Source organism: Piliocolobus tephrosceles, chromosome 3, assembly GCF_002776525.5.
Source record: "Piliocolobus tephrosceles isolate RC106 chromosome 3, ASM277652v3, whole genome shotgun sequence".
Lineage (NCBI taxonomy): Eukaryota > Metazoa > Chordata > Mammalia > Primates > Cercopithecidae > Piliocolobus > Piliocolobus tephrosceles.
Genome location: NC_045436.1, coordinates 61735608 through 61751301, shown reverse-complemented (window position 1 = coordinate 61751301; position 15694 = coordinate 61735608). Strand labels below are relative to the sequence as shown.

General features: G+C 36.7%; 1 protein-coding gene across 1 annotated transcript in view; it reads left to right on the top strand.

Moving 5' to 3' along the window:
• Positions 1-15694, top strand: part of INTU (inturned planar cell polarity protein) — a 90681-nt gene that overhangs the window by 47905 nt on the left and 27082 nt on the right. Inside the window, exons 6-8 of the mRNA XM_023217614.3 lie at positions 219-308; positions 4354-4431; positions 7936-8125. Of these exons, the coding sequence (XP_023073382.2) occupies positions 219-308; positions 4354-4431; positions 7936-8125 (358 nt within the window). The remainder of the gene's footprint in view (positions 1-218; positions 309-4353; positions 4432-7935; positions 8126-15694) is intronic.

Below are 15694 nucleotides of genomic sequence, written 5' to 3'. Positions count from 1 at the left end.
CTGGCCTAGAGTTTTCTGTTGTTTTTTTTTTTTAATATGTTGCAGTATATTTTTACTGTCATATAATTCCTTGCGTTTTTTGTGTGACAGGTGTATGAAAAGGAATCTACTTATTAAGTATGCAGTTCTTAAATCATACCATATGCAATCTTTTATGAATTATAATTTTATGATATTTAAAGATATTTTTATCTTATTTTGAATTTATTGTTTCTTAGCTCATCCCTCCTTTTAAATGGAAAACAAATTCACGTGGCTTATTGGAAAGAATCTGACAAGTTGTTGCTAATTGGCCTGCCTTCTGAAGAGTAAGTTGAGGTTTTTGCTTACCTTAAAATCATTTCAAAATAATATTACGTTTCTTTTGTTAAAATTATTACATCTTTGTCAAAAGACAAACTCCTTGAACAGTTTTACAGTTTAAAGATCTATTGCGCTAGTAAAATAGTTACCTGTGTTCATTTGGTATGAATAATGCAGAAAGGTGCCATGGAGCCTCAGCTGGGCCAGTTCGTAAGGGTGGGGCTGTCAATACACTTGCTTCTTTTGTGGTCAGTAGAGAGGTGGCTGAGAGATGAGCTCTGCCTCTGCTAAAATTTTTGACAATATTGTGATTTGGATTTTGCACATTTACAGTTTTTTACTGTTGGACCAGATTTTGGAGAATTAAGGGTCAGCAGAAGGGTATTTTGCCCTAATTTGAGCATCTTTGACAAAATAAGGTATATGTAACTCTAAAGTGACTTCTCTAATGGTACATTGTATATTATCATGGTCTCCCTCTTAACTTTTTTGTGAGTATTTTGAAGTATACATTTAATAGTTGGAGGTAAAAGCAGGATTGACATTTATAATAAACTGACCTTGTGCTCCAGGGACTGCATTTAATATTTAATAAATATTAAATTTATTATTTAATAAACTTTACATTTATTAAACTCATTTAATCTTCAAAATCACTTCCAGACATACTTAGTGATTACTGGCTCCATTTTGTATATGAGGAAAGTAAAATCAAAAGAGGGTTCAATAACTTGCCAAAGCTCGCATAGTCAACAAGAGGCAGGATTGGAAATTGATTGAGGGTCTGTCTGAATTCTTTTTACAACATTGATTACCTAATGTCATAGGACATTGAAAATCAAGGGAGAAATAGACTACAAGTATGGAGAATGGCCCCAAGGAGATGAACTTAACTACTATTATAATAGTGTTATGTTCCTGTTCAAAGGTTTTTAAAACTTGTAATTTAGACTTTTGCCTACTTTAAAAGGTATTCAGACAACTTTTATTAAGTAATTAAACACATTTTAGTTTTCCCCTTTGGTCTGTAGAATCATAGCATATGGTCTACAAAATAGGAATCAAATATCAAAGCAAATACTATAATATGTGATGGATACAACTTGAGAGAATACCAGTTGAGATAAATTTTCTCTTGGTGTTGCTTCAAGCCTCCCAAGAAAGAAAAAGATGTACCAGAAAGATGCATTATCTAGCCAATCTGAACGTGAATATGACTATTTTTTATTACTAATGATTTTGTTAACCAGATTTCCTTCATTATATAGCAGTGTATTCATTTTTTATTGCTGTGTAACAAATCGTTCCCCAAAACATGGGGTAATTTAAACTTAAATAGTAAACATTTATTAACACAGAGGTATTTTTGTGGTTCAGGAATCCAGGAGTAACCTAGCAGGTAGTTCTGCCTCAAGATCTTTTCTTGAGGTTACAATCCAGTGTTACCCAGGGATAGATTTATCTGAAGGCTTTAACTGGAGCTGGAGAATCTGCTTCCAAAGTGGCTTATACACATGGCCATTGATAGGAAGCCTAGTTTCTTGCCACATGGACCTCTATGTAGCTGCTTAGGTATCCTCATAACATGTCAACTGGCTTCCTCCAAAGTGGCAAGCCAAAACACAGAAAGAGGGGGATGCTACAAGACCTTTTATGTCTTAACTTTAGAAGTGATACACTGCCATTTCCACAATATTTGTCATTTCCACAATTCTGTTTGTTAGAATTGAGTTACTAAGCTCAGCCCACACTCATGGGGAGAGGAATTAAGCCTCACTTCTTGAGGGGAAGAGTATCAAAGAATTTGTGGACCTATTTTACCATCACAACAGGAATTCCAAAGATGGCTACAGTGAAAAATATCAAAATGATTATATTTTGAAGGTAACTTTAATTTTGAACAGAAAGAAATATAATCTATCATAAATGTGGGGTTCAAATCTTTTAACATGGGGGATAATGGCGCTGTGACATATACTAGATGAGGGCACTCTTTAACCAGCCACACAAGAGAAAAATGTGTGTTTTTCTGTCTAAAATAGGATACTGAACCCTTCTCAGAGACTGCCCTGTGGGTTTGGATTATGAGGAACAAAAGAGTTGTTTAGAAAGTATGGGTCTACAGCCAGGCAGTGGCTCACACCTCCTAGCACTTTGGGAGACCAAGGCTGGTGGATTTCTTGAGCTCAGGAGTTCAAGACCAGCATAGGTAACATGGTGAAACCCTGTCTCTACAGAAAGTGCAAAAATTAGCCAGGCACGGTGGCATGCATCTGTAGTCCCAGCTACTTGGGAGGCTGAGGTGGGAGGATTGCTTGGGCCTTGGAGGTGGAGGTTGCAGTTAGCTGTGATGCTGCCACTATACTCCAGCCTGAGTGACAGAGCAAGACAATGTCTCAAAAAAAAAAAAAAGAAAAGAAAAGAAAAGAAATAAATTTTGGGTTTACAAGGATAGGAGAACATCCAGAATGAGATGATTTAGGATGTAGCAGCAGAGTAAAACATGTCTCTTTAAGACTTTTGTATCAGCCCAAAAGGCAAAAGAGAAGAAAGAAAATACAGTGGTGAGATAAAGGTAGCATAGGCAGTTAGAGAGAGGAAAGGCAGACCTGGCTAAGGAACTGAGCAAAGGCTGTTCAACCACACTCTGATAACACCAGCCGAAGCAGCTAAGCAGAGACAGTTTCCAGGTGAGGTTGTATCTTGAAGCCAACAAAGGACTGTCACTGCTGAACTCTGGACCAAGGTTGTGCCACATGAGGTATGCTGTAGCCAGTTTCTTAATCTTTATTAATCAGGGTGGGGGAAGGGAGGCCATCTTCCCTAAATATTTATGTCATTCCTATCCTAAAGAACTTGGCTTGATAAGTTAGAATTAATTTGAAGATCCCCTTTATTCTCTTTTCTGAGCTTCCACTGAAAAGTAAGCTTGAGCCATCTCTTTACCCTTCTCTTAAATGCTCACACCAACCTTCTGTTCCAGATTATTTTCCCCTTCCATCTCATTTCACATAACTAAAAGATAGGTAGTATTATTCTCATTTATTCAAACTTGGAAATAGAGTATTGAGAGATCACGCACAAGCACCTCTTCAGTGTCAACTTACATGTCTTCATATCACCAACATTTTGCACGTGCTTTGTAATTGAACTGAAAGCCCTGGGATTTTCTCCTCGTCCATTTCAGTGCCATAGACTGCGTGTTTCCCTCCTCACCTCTGTGCCTTTTATAAGCAGGGTGAGAAAAGTGCTGTCCACAGAATTTAGGGTGGGGCACATGATTGAGGGACATGTGTTTTCAGATGGGAAGATCACATTCCTGTGATGGCTGCAGTGAATAGCGGAAACCTAACCAGGAGGACAGTGTGTGGTAGTGAGAGAATAACTTCGGGTCTAAGAAGATGAGTGCTCACCAGCAGGCTCTACTCCCTTTCTACCCTTGCAGAAATTATGTAACTTCTTGGACTTCTGTTTACTCACTGGCATAATGGAAATAATAAGAGCTACCTTATAAAATTCTTATCAGGCTTCAATGAGAAAATATAAGTCCATTTCTTTATTTCCTTTCTCCTACTTTCTTCCCATTCTCCATTTCAATTAAGAGTGTGTTTTTGTCACAGGATTTGGAGGCCCAGTTGATATGTGGGTAATACTAAAAAGTGTCAAGAATTTAGCATTTCTTTTTGTGGGCCCAGGTCTTGTAAAAACTAGTTTATTTGCATTAATTTCATTTAATCCTCAAAATCAATCTGAGAAGGGCTTGGTGACTATTGGCCTCATTTTACAGATGAAGAAACTGAACTGTAGAAAGAGTTACATGATTTGCAAATAAATGGTGTTATAAAGTCCCTGTTAGATTCATGCTGGAACTAAATCTAGAATAAAGTGATCAATGGTCATTGAAAGCGACCATTTTATACAGCTTTACTCAGAGTTGACACATACACTTTTCACATTCCGTTTGTGTAAAATTCAAGGATGATCTGCTTCTTTTAGATAAATGTCATTTGATTATGCTGTAAATTAATATGTGTAATTTTGCTTTTTTAGAGTTCCTCTTCCTCGGCTAAGGAATATGATAGAAAATGTCGTCCAAACCTTAAAATTTATGTATGGTTCTTTAGATAGGTAAGTACTTCTTCAAATTGAATCTCAAGTTTTAATTACATGATTCTAAGTCACCTTTTGCATTTCAGACCATTTCTTACTTGACAGGTTAGTTATTTGTCTCCTCTTTCTCCTCCTTCCCTCTTTCCTCCTCCTCTTCCTTCCTTTTCCTTCTCCTCTTCCTTCCTCCTTTCTCTTTCCTTATTCTTCCACCTCCTTCTTTTTCTCCTTCCTCTTCTTATTTTCTCATCTCTTATTACTGGCTTTTATGTTACAACAGTAGGCAGTTTTTCATTTGATTCCTTTTTTTTTTTTTTTTTTCGTTTTTGGTCTCATATATGACTTTAGTGAAATTTCTTAGTGAATTAGTGACATAACCCCAACTGTGTTCTGATTTGATATATTTCTGTAGGGTGAAATGTAAGAGTATTTCTTCATAACAGATACAGAAAAGAGAAAGACCCAAAATATATTTTTGTGTTTTTCTTTGCTTGTAAGACCATTAAATTCCCTATCCTGAAATATGATGCTTCTTTCTCAAAAAAAAAATCTTTAGTAAAAAATTTATGCAGTATTATTTTAAAAAGACATACAGTAGAGACAGTATTGACTGGTTTTGTTTGTGTCCTTCCATATATTTTTCTATATAATAAAAATATATTCCCTTTTTAATAAAAGTGTGCTGCTGTGCATATTTTTCTGCTTCTTGCTTTTTTAACCTTCTTGATCTGAAGGCAGAAATTTGAGGTAACATTTAACATTTGAGCACACAAAACTGGGTATGGGAAATCGATTTTTCTCATAGTGACTTTTGTTTTTGTATTTCTGAGGGCTAAAATGGTATCTTTGTGTTTAAAGCCTTAGGAGTATATCAATACAAAAATCCAAAGGCAGTTTATACATTTTTCCAAACCATAGTGATATCAGCTCTCTGTTTATCTATAGTGGATCTTTGTTCTCATTGTTCTCACAACATCATGAAGGAATTTTCTGTGATTGTGTCATCTGGGAAAATTATCTAGTTTGCAGTGCAGTGTTCTCTAGAAGAACAACTGAGGAGGCACATCCCTGTCAAACTTAATTACTTACCAATATTTTCCAAATGAGTGAGCTACAAAGAGCTGGGCATCCATAAATAGTGCTTTTACCTTTTACTAGCAAGGAAATTTTTAACCAATGAAGAGTAAGAATGTGGTTATGAACTGCCTCTTTAAATTTACTCAAGAGAGGCAAACTTTGCCATATTTTGCCCTAATTAAAGCTTTCTGTTTTCATAAAACCAGAGATTATCAAAGATTAAATTTTGCAATGAGTTTCATACATGAAAATAGTCCATTGGAGTTGTCCTGCAAATTCCATTAGAGTAGACTGGGGACAGAGGGACTTAATTTCTCTTTCATCTTGAAATTTATCTTCCATTGATAGTGAAAGTATCTTTTTGATAGCAGCAAATTTAACTCTTTTCTACTTCAAGTGAGAATTTAAAGAGCAAACTACAGGCCGGGCGTGGTGGCTCAAGCCTGTAATCCCAGCACTTTGGGAGGCCAAGACGGGCGGATCACGAGGTCAGGAGTTCAAGACCATCCTGGCTAACACGGTGAAACCCCGTCTCTACTAGAAAATACAAAAAGCTAGCCGGGCGAGGTGGCTGGCGCCTGTAGTCCCAGCTACTCGGGAGGCTGAGGCAGGAGAATGGCATAAACCCGAGAGGCGGAGCTTGCAGTGAGCTGAGATCCGGCCACTGCACTCCAGCCGGGGCGACAGAGTGACACTCCATCTCAAAAAAAAAAGGAGAATTTAAAGAGCAAACTACAATAATAAATATGAAGATCCATTGAGGTCTTAAAACCAAGAAGCACAGTGAATCCAGGATGTTATTAATAGACATTTTGTAATAATTTTTTGTAACAACTTTTTTCTGATTATGAAAGATAGTAAGGGCCAATTGTGAAAAATTACAAAAAGACCAAAAAGTGTAGAGACTTAATTATCTTTTTAATGTTGTGAGCTGGTTAATCCTCTATGAGCCACAGAAAACTAACTATATACTAACAGTTTAATGTTGTGACCAAATTAAAGCTATAACAATTTCCTTCACCATTCCCAACTAATTCATCAGCAAGTCCTGATCAGTCTGTCTTCAAAATCTCCAATGTGTCTGTTTCTCTTTATCTTTACTATTGCCCTGTCCAGCCACTGCTATCTCTCACATACTTCAGTAGCCTCCTAACTGGTCTCCTTCCCTTCAATCTTGCCACTTGAACTAATTTTCATATAGCAGTTAGAGTGATCTTTCTACATTATTATCTGGCTCCTACCTACCCCTCTGACTTCAGATATCAAAGCACACATGCCTCCTCTGCTCCTTTGCTCAGGGTGCAAACACCCTGGCAAAGATTTTCCCCACCCCAGGGCTTTTGTACTTTTTCTTCCTGCTGGATCTTCCTGACATTGGAATATCAGCTCAAATGGCCTTTCTTCTCCAACCATTCAACTTAAAATAGCCAACCTGTCACACCACCCATTCACATTGTGCTATTTTCTGCATAGTCCTTTACACGAATTCATGTTTTTTACCATTTGTTCATTTGCTGTGTTTCTCCATTAGAACATAAGCTTCATGGGAGCTCATTGTCTTTTGTCTTGATATTTTTACTGCCATAACTCCAGCAATGAGAATAGTGCCTGGAATGTAGTAGTCACTCAAATATTTGTTGGATGAATCAGCAAATATTATTTTGATACTCCAATAGCATATGTACCTGCTATTTTGTCATTCAGTGAGCTGTTCCAATAAATGCTTGCAGTCAGTGCTGTGTTACTTTTATATGGCTAAAACCAAGTATTTTGGTTTTTTCTGTCATTTTGTTTTTTGAGTTCTTTAATGTTATACCTTCAGTAGTAACAAGGGGAGGAAATAACTTATGCTTATTATGTACTTACTGTTTACCAGTAAATAATAAGCATAACAAGAACTTATGCTTGTTATGTTCTAGGCATTCTGCATATGAGTTAGATTGCATTAAACCTATTTTTACAGAGTTGGAAACCAAAGTTAGAGAGAGGTTAGGTGATTTGCCTTTGATAGCTACCTACAAAGTGCTGTGATATGCCACATCTGTTCTATTACAAAGTTCAAAATCTCTTTATCATTCCACATTGCCTGAAAGATTTCAGGAGTTGTAAATGGTTGAGAGATAGTCAGAGGTAAGAACAACCTACCTTTTTTACAAAAAGGGTGTTTCAGCCCTTTCTGTTATAGATATGTCACTTGTGTTAGCCCTGTGGTTCTTCCATAGAACCATCTACTCGATACATTTGAAAGTAAGTTTTAGGGTAAAAAGTATGGACAGGGTGAATTTCTTTACACAATCCGTCAGTAACATTCTAGCAGCAATTCTATTAAAGGAGAGGAGTGAGGAAGATAGCCTATGTAGTTGGGAAAGATCCAGTTCCCTTAGGAGCACACAAAAAATGACCACCATTTCCATATGTTGTTCTAACTTACAGCTCTTATTTCTCCAGTGCCTTTTGCCAGATTGAGAATGTTCCTCGTTTGGATCATTTTTTTAACTTGTTCTTTCAAAGAGCACTTCAGCCTGCGAAACTGCATTCCAGCGCCAGTCCCAGTGCTCAGCAGTACGATGCTTCCAGTGCAGTACTTTTAGACAACCTCCCTGGAGTCCGGTGGCTCACACTTCCACTGGATATCAAGGTAATCTTAGATATTATAAAGAAGAACCAGAACCAGATGCTTTATTATAATCTTGCATCTTCTTTTTTCCATAATTTTTGGAATTATGGTTAAAAATTAAAGAGGCAGTTTGTTGACAAACTAGGAGGTCCAGTGCAATAAACCCAGAAAGAGAAATTATTCTTTTTAAGTAGAAATTTGCTCTCTCCTCTTACTTTTAAATTTAAGCTTTGTCCAAGCTGGGACTACTTTTCAGAAATCGTAATTAAATGGTGTATCTTACTTTGGAATTTTGTGACTTTGATTTTATAATATAAGGTTGTCAAGTTAGAATTATGTTTCTGTACAAAAAAAGTGGATGACATGATTGACTAACAATATTCTCGGTTAAAATGCAAAGTCCACTAGTCTACCAAAATCTTTTTTTACATGAACATATGTGATTAGCTTTTGGCTTGTCCCATAGATAGCTACCAATAGTAAGACTGTATGATGGTTAAGAATTATCAATATGATTTTAGTCATATCTGTATACCTAGAATAACTTTATTATTGAATGATTGACAAGATTATTTCAGACATTTTCATCAATGTAGATCACCATATAATCTATTTAGTTACAGCATTTGTATTAGTATTAAATGAGGCAGTATGCCATAGTCACTTCTCTGCTCATGAAGAAACCTAGGCTATGTTACAGTAGAAACCTAATTCAAGTTCCTACTCTTCATAAGACTCTACAGTGTATGATCAAATAAATGCCTTTTTGACAGTTTAATAGTTATTTAAATTGATGTATCAATCACTTTGTTCAGTTTCCTCATCTGTAAAATGGAGAAAATAATAGTCCCTACTTCATGGAAAAGTTACGAGTTATTACACATGAAGTATTTAGAATTGTGCCTGGCACATTGTAGTTGTAGTTATGGGAGCATTATTATACAATTACTATTTGAAGGGAGATGAGGTGTTAGAGCATGTTCAAAGGATGCTTTGCCTTCTGGTGTTTTTATTTTGTCCTTATTTCTATCAACTGCCTGGTCTTTTGATATTTCAGGACAATAATTACTCCCTTCCTTCCTTCCTTCCTTCCTTCCTTCCTTCCTTCCTTCCTTCCTTCCTTCCTTCCTTTCTTTTTCTTTTCTTTTCTTTTCTTTTTTTTTTTGTGAGACAGGGTCTCGCTCTGTCACCCCCGCTGGAGTGGGAGTGCAGTGGCGTAATCATAACTCACTGCAGCCTCCACATCGCAGGCTCAGGTGATCTTCCCCACTCAGCCCCTCAGGTAGCTGGGACTACATGTGCACACCACCATGCCTGGATAATTTTTGTGTTTTTTAGTAGAGACCAGGTTTCTCCATATTTCCCAGGCTGGTCTTGAACTCCTGAGCTCAAGCAATCTGCCCACCTTAGTCTCCTAGAGTGCTGGATTACAGGCATGAGCCATGGCACCTGGCCTACCATTTTCTTAAATTGTATAAAAAACTAAAAAGTATGAGATATATAATTCTACCTGACTAATGTGTTCATAAAAATATATAAGCATTGGCTGAGCATGGTGGCTCATGCCTGTAATCCTCATGCTTTGGGAGACAGAGGTGGGAGGATCACTTGAGGCCAAGAGTTCAAGACCAGCCTGGACAACACAGGGAGACCCTGTCTCCACAAAAACTTTAAACATTAGCAGAGCATGATGGCACACACCTGTAGTTCCAGCTACTCAGTAGGCGGAGGTGGAAGGATTACTTGAGCCCAGGAGTTGGGCTCCCCACTCTATCATAGTTGCAGTGAGCTATGATTGCACCGCTGTACTACAGTGGGGCAACAGCGTGAGACCCTATCTCAGGAAAGGAAAGGAAAAAGAAGAGGAATAAAGGAAGAGAAAAGAAAAAAAGGAAAGGAGAAGGAAAAGGGAAAGGAAAGGGGAAGGGAAGAGGGACGGAAGGATGTAAGTGTTCAATATAGTAGAAACATAGAAAGTAACTAGATAACTTTACCTTTAAAAGAGAACGACCCTGGTTCCAAAGACTGTCTCATGCCCATTCTCATTCTGGGGTCTTTTTTCCTCAGCCACAGGGCCCATGCCCACTTCATGAGTCAGAAGGTACCATCTCTTGAGGCTTGCCATTCTACCTGGCCATTACCTAGGTTCTTGCCCCTCTGTCAGAATTTCTTCATTAAAGAAACCTCTTCCCTCAAAATATATAGTCCCTTCTTTCTGTAATAGTAGAGGTACTTAATGTTTTAGGGGTAGTGTGTTTAGAATTTAGATACATTAAGATTAAATATTATCTTTCCTCAAAAAAGTTTAAGATGTTCTTAAATATTGTCTATTGGGGGCTTACAGATTGCATGTGAAGGCTACCTCTTTTTCATTGAGATTTTTGTTAATTTAGCATATATTTCTTTAAAAGATTTATATGCTTTTCTTTATTTCACCCTAAAAGAATATCAAATTGAGAAATCACTATGTGAATTCTGGTATATATTTTTAATTCATTGCCTTAAAACATAGCTGTTGCTTATCTTGTCAATACTTTGGCTGCTTTTATCCTTGTTACATCTAACACTACTGTGTGGAGATCAGTGTTCATTGTGCCGGTTCCTCAAGTCTGTGCAGTGCTTTGCAGAATGCAGAAAAACCTCTAGATGTTCACAGTCAAGTTGAGCAGGTGAAATTAATACACAGGAAACAGTGAGGATCTGGCTTAGATGTTTTCTATATTTTTTAGTCCAATTAGGAGATTAAGAACAATACTTTTGGGAAGAGAGCTAGATACCTTCTGCTAAAGTAGTCTAAAGCTCTATTTGATTAATATAAAATTTGAATAACAATAACATTTGAAGTTTGTTTTTTTTTTAAATTTTATTTTTTACTGCAGTTTCAGGTTCACGGTAAAATTGAGAGAAAGGTACAGATTTCCCACATGCCCCCTTCCCCCATACATCACACATGCATAGCCTCTCCATTATCAACATTCCCTCACCACAGGGGTACAGTTGTTATAATTGATGAACCTACATTGACACATCATAATAACCCAAAGTCCATCATTTACATTAGGGTTCATTCTTGGTGGTGTACATTCTATGGATTTAGACAGATTATAATGACATGGATCCATCCTTGTAGTAGTATACAGAGTAGTTTCACAGCCCCGGAAATCCTCTGTGTTCTGCCTATCCCTCTTTTTCATCCCTCCCTTTCCATTAACCCCTGGAAACAATTGATCTTTTCACTGCCTCCATCATTTTGCATTTTCCCAAATGTTATATAGTTGTAATCATATAGTATGTAGCCTTTTCAGATTCGATACTTTCACTTGGTAATACACATTTTAAGTTCCTCTTTGTCTTTTTACAGCTTGATAGCTCATTTCTTTTTAATGCTGAATAGTATTTCATTGTTCAGATGTACCACAGTTTATTCATCCATTCACTGAAAATCTTGGTTGCTTCCACGTTTGGACAATTAATTCTTGGTCAAACAGCAAGACAATGTTTAGTTTTGTAAGAAACTACCAAACTGTCTTCTGAAGTGGCTCTATTTTGTATTCCTACCAGCAATGAATGAGAGTTCCTGTTGTTCCATATCCTTGTCAGGACTTAGTTTTGTCAGTATTTTGGATTTGGGTCATTCTACTGTGTGTCTAGTTCTGTCTCATTGTTATTTTAATTTGCATTTCCCTGATGACCATATGATGTGGAACATCTTCTCATGTGCTTATTTGCCTTCTTAATATTTTCTTTGGTGAACTGGTTGTTAAGGCCTTTGGCCCATTTTTTTTAATTCAATCGGTTTTGGGGGAAGAAGTGGGGTTTGGTTACATGAATAAGTCCTTTAATGGCGATTTCTGTGATTTTGGTTCACCCACCACCCAAGGAGTGTACACTGTACCTAACCTGTAGTCTTTTATCTCTTGCCACCCCCTGCTCTTTCCCCCAAGTTCCCAAAGTCCAATGTATCATTCTTAAGCCTTTGCATCCTCATAGCTTAGCTCCCACATACGAGTGAGAACATACAATGTTTGGTTTTCCATTCCTGAGTTACTTCACTTAGAATCATAATCTCCAATTCCATCCAGGTTGCTGCAAATGCTATTATTTTGTTTCTTTTTCTGGCTGAGTGGTGTTCCATGGTATATATATACCACATTTTCTTTATCCACTCATTGACTAATGGGCATCTGGTTCCATAATTTTGCAATTGTGAATTGTGCAGCTATAAACGTGTGCAAATATCTTATTCATATAGTGATTTTTTTTCCTCTGAGTAAATACCTAGTAGTGGGATTGCTGGATCAACCAGTAGATCTACTTTTAGTTAAGGAATCTCTACAGTGTTTTCCATAGTGGTTGTACTAGTTTACATTCCTACCAACAGTATAAAAGTGTTCCCTTTTTGCCACATCCACACCAACATCTATTTTTTTTTTTTTATTATGGCCATTGTTGCAGGAGTGAGGTGGTATCGCATTGTGGTTTTGATTTGCATTTCTCTGATCATTAGTGATGTTGATCATTTTTCCATATGCTGGTTAACCATTTGTATATCTTCTTTTGAGAACTGTCTGTTCATCTCCTCAGCCCACTTTTTGATGGGATTGTTTTTTCTTGCTGATTTGTTTGAGTTCCTTGTAGATTCTGGATATTAGTCCTTTGTCAGATGTATAGATTGTGAAGATTTTCTCCCACTCTGTGGGGTGTTAACTCTGCTGATTATTTATTTTGCTATTCAGAAACTTTTTAGTTTAATTAAGTCCCATCTATTTATCTTTGTTTTTGTTGCATTTGCTTTTGGGTTCTTGGTCATGAAGCCTTTGCCCAAGCCAATGTCTAGAAAGGTTTTTCCGTGTTATCTTCTAGCATCTTTGTGGTTTCACGTCTTAGATTTGTTTAAGTCTTTGATCCATCTTGAGTTATTTTTGTATAAGTCTGAGAGATCAGGATCCAGTTTCATTCTTCCACATGTGGCTTGCCAACCACCCCAGCACCATTTCTTGACTAGGATGTCCTTTCCCCACTTTATATTTTTGTTTACTTTGTCAAAGATCAGTTGGCTGTAAGTATTTGGCTTTATTTCTGGGTTCTCTATTTTGTTCCGTGGTTCTATGTGCCTGATTTTTATACCATGCTGTTTTGGTGACTATGGCTTTATATTATAGTTTGAAGTTGGGTAATGAGATGCCTCCAGATTTTTTTTTGCTTAGTAATGCTTTGGCTATGCGGGCTCTTTTTTGGTTCCAAATATTAATTTTAGGATTGGTTTTTCTAGTTACGTGAAGAATGATGGTGGTATTTTGATGGGAATCGCATTGAATTTGTAGATTGCCTTTGGCAGTATGGCCATTTTCACAATATTGATTTTGTCCATCCATGGGCATGGGATGTGTTTCCATTTGTTTGTGTCATCTATGATTTCTTTCAGCAGTGTTTTGTAGATTTCTTTGTAGAGGTCTTTCACCTCCTTGGTTCACTATATTCCTAAGTATTTTTTTGCAGCTGTCGTGAAAGGAGTTGAGTTCTTGATTTGATTCTCAGCTTGGTCACTGTTGGTGTATAGCAGAGCTACTGATTTGTGTACATTAATTTTGTCTCCTGAAACTTCACTGAATTCATTTAGCAGTTCTAGGTGCTTTTTGGATGAGTCTTTAGGGTTTTCTAAGTATACAGTCATACCATCAGCAAATAGTGACAGTTTGACTTCTTCTTTACTTATTTAGATGCCCTTTATTTTTTTCTCTTGTCTGATTTCCCTTGCTAGGACTTTGAGTACTGTGTTGAATAGAAGTGGTGAAAGTGGGCATCCTTGTTTTGTTGGAATGCTGCTCAGGAGGAGCATTCCAACAAATGTTCTCAGGAACTTTTTGTTGGAAAGTTCTCAGGAGGAATGCTTTCAACTTTTCCCCATTCAGTATAATATTGGCTGTACGTTTGTCATAGGTGGCTTTTATAACCTTAAGTTATGTCCCTTGTATGCTGATTTTGCTTAGGGTTGGTTTTAATCATAGAGGGATGCTGGATTTTGTCAAATGCTTTTTCTGTGTCTATCGAGATGATCATGTGATTTTTTTTTAAAGTTCTGTTTATGTGGTGTATCATGTATTGACATATATATGTTAAACCATCCCTGCATTCCTGGTATGAAACCCACTTGATCATGGTGGATTATCTTTTTGATATGCTATTGGATTTGATTCACTAGTATTTTGTTGAGGATTTTTGCACCTATGTTCATCAGGGATATCAGTCTGTAGTTTTCTTTTTCTGTTATGTCCTTCCCTGGTTTGGGTGTTAGGGTGATACTGGCTTCATACAATGGTTTAGGGAGGATCCCTCTTTTTGTGTCATTCAGAATAGTGTCAATAGGATTGGTACCAATTCTTTTTTGAATGTCTGATGGAATCTGTGAGTGTGTCTGGTCCTGAACTTTTTTTGTTGGCAGTTTTTCCATAACCATGTCAATCTCACTACTTGTTATTTGTCTGTTCAGAGATCCTATATCTTCCTTGTTTAATCTAGGATGGTTGTATATTTCCAGGAATTTATCCAACTCTTTTAGGTTTTCTAGTTTATGTGCATAAAGGTGTCCTTAGTAGCTTTTAGTAATCTTTTGTGTTTCTGTGGTATCAGTTGTAATATCTCCCATTTTATTTCTAATTGAATGTATTTGGATCTTCTCTCTTTTCTTGGTTAATCTTTCTAATGGTCTATCAATTTTATACGTCTTTTCAAAGAACCCGATTTTTCTTTCATTTATCTTTTGTATTTTTGTTGTTGTTGTTTTCATTTTATTTAGTTCTGCTCTGATCTTGGTTATTTCTTTTCTTCTGCTGGGTTTGGGTTTGGTTTGTTCTTGTGTCTCTGGCTGCTTGGAGTGTGTGACCTTAGAGGGTCTATTTGTGCTCTTTCAGTCTTTTAATGCTATGAACTTTCCTCTTAGCACCACCTTTGCTGTATCCAAGGTTTTGATAGGTTGTGTCACTATTATTGTTCAGTTCAAAGAATGTTTCAGTTTCCATCTTGATTTCATTGTTGACCCAATAGTCATTCAGTAGAGGTTATTTAATTTCCATGTATTTGGATGGTTTTGAGGGTTCCTTTTGGAGATAATTTCCAATTTTATTCTGTGGTCTAAGAGAGTACTTGCTATAATTTCAATTTTCTTATATTTGTTGAGACTTGTTTTGTGGTCTATCATATGGTCTATCTTGGAGAATGTTCCATGTGCCGATGAATAGAATGTACATTCTGTAGTTGTTGGGTAGAATGTTCTGTAAATATCTGTTAAGTCCATTTGTTTGTGGGTATAGTTTAAGTCCATTGTTTCTTTGTTGACTTTCTGTCTTAATGACTTGTCTAGTGCTGTCAGTGGAGTATTAAGGTCCCCAACTACTATTGCATTAACATCTATAATCATTTCTTAGGACTAGTAGTAATTGTTGTATAAATCTGGGAACTCTAGTGTTAGGTGCATATATATTTAGAATTGTAATATTTTCCTGTTGGACTAGTCACTTATCATTATATAATGTCCCTCTTTGTCTTTTTTTATTTTCTTTTCTTTTTTTTTTTTTTTTTTTTTTTTTTTTT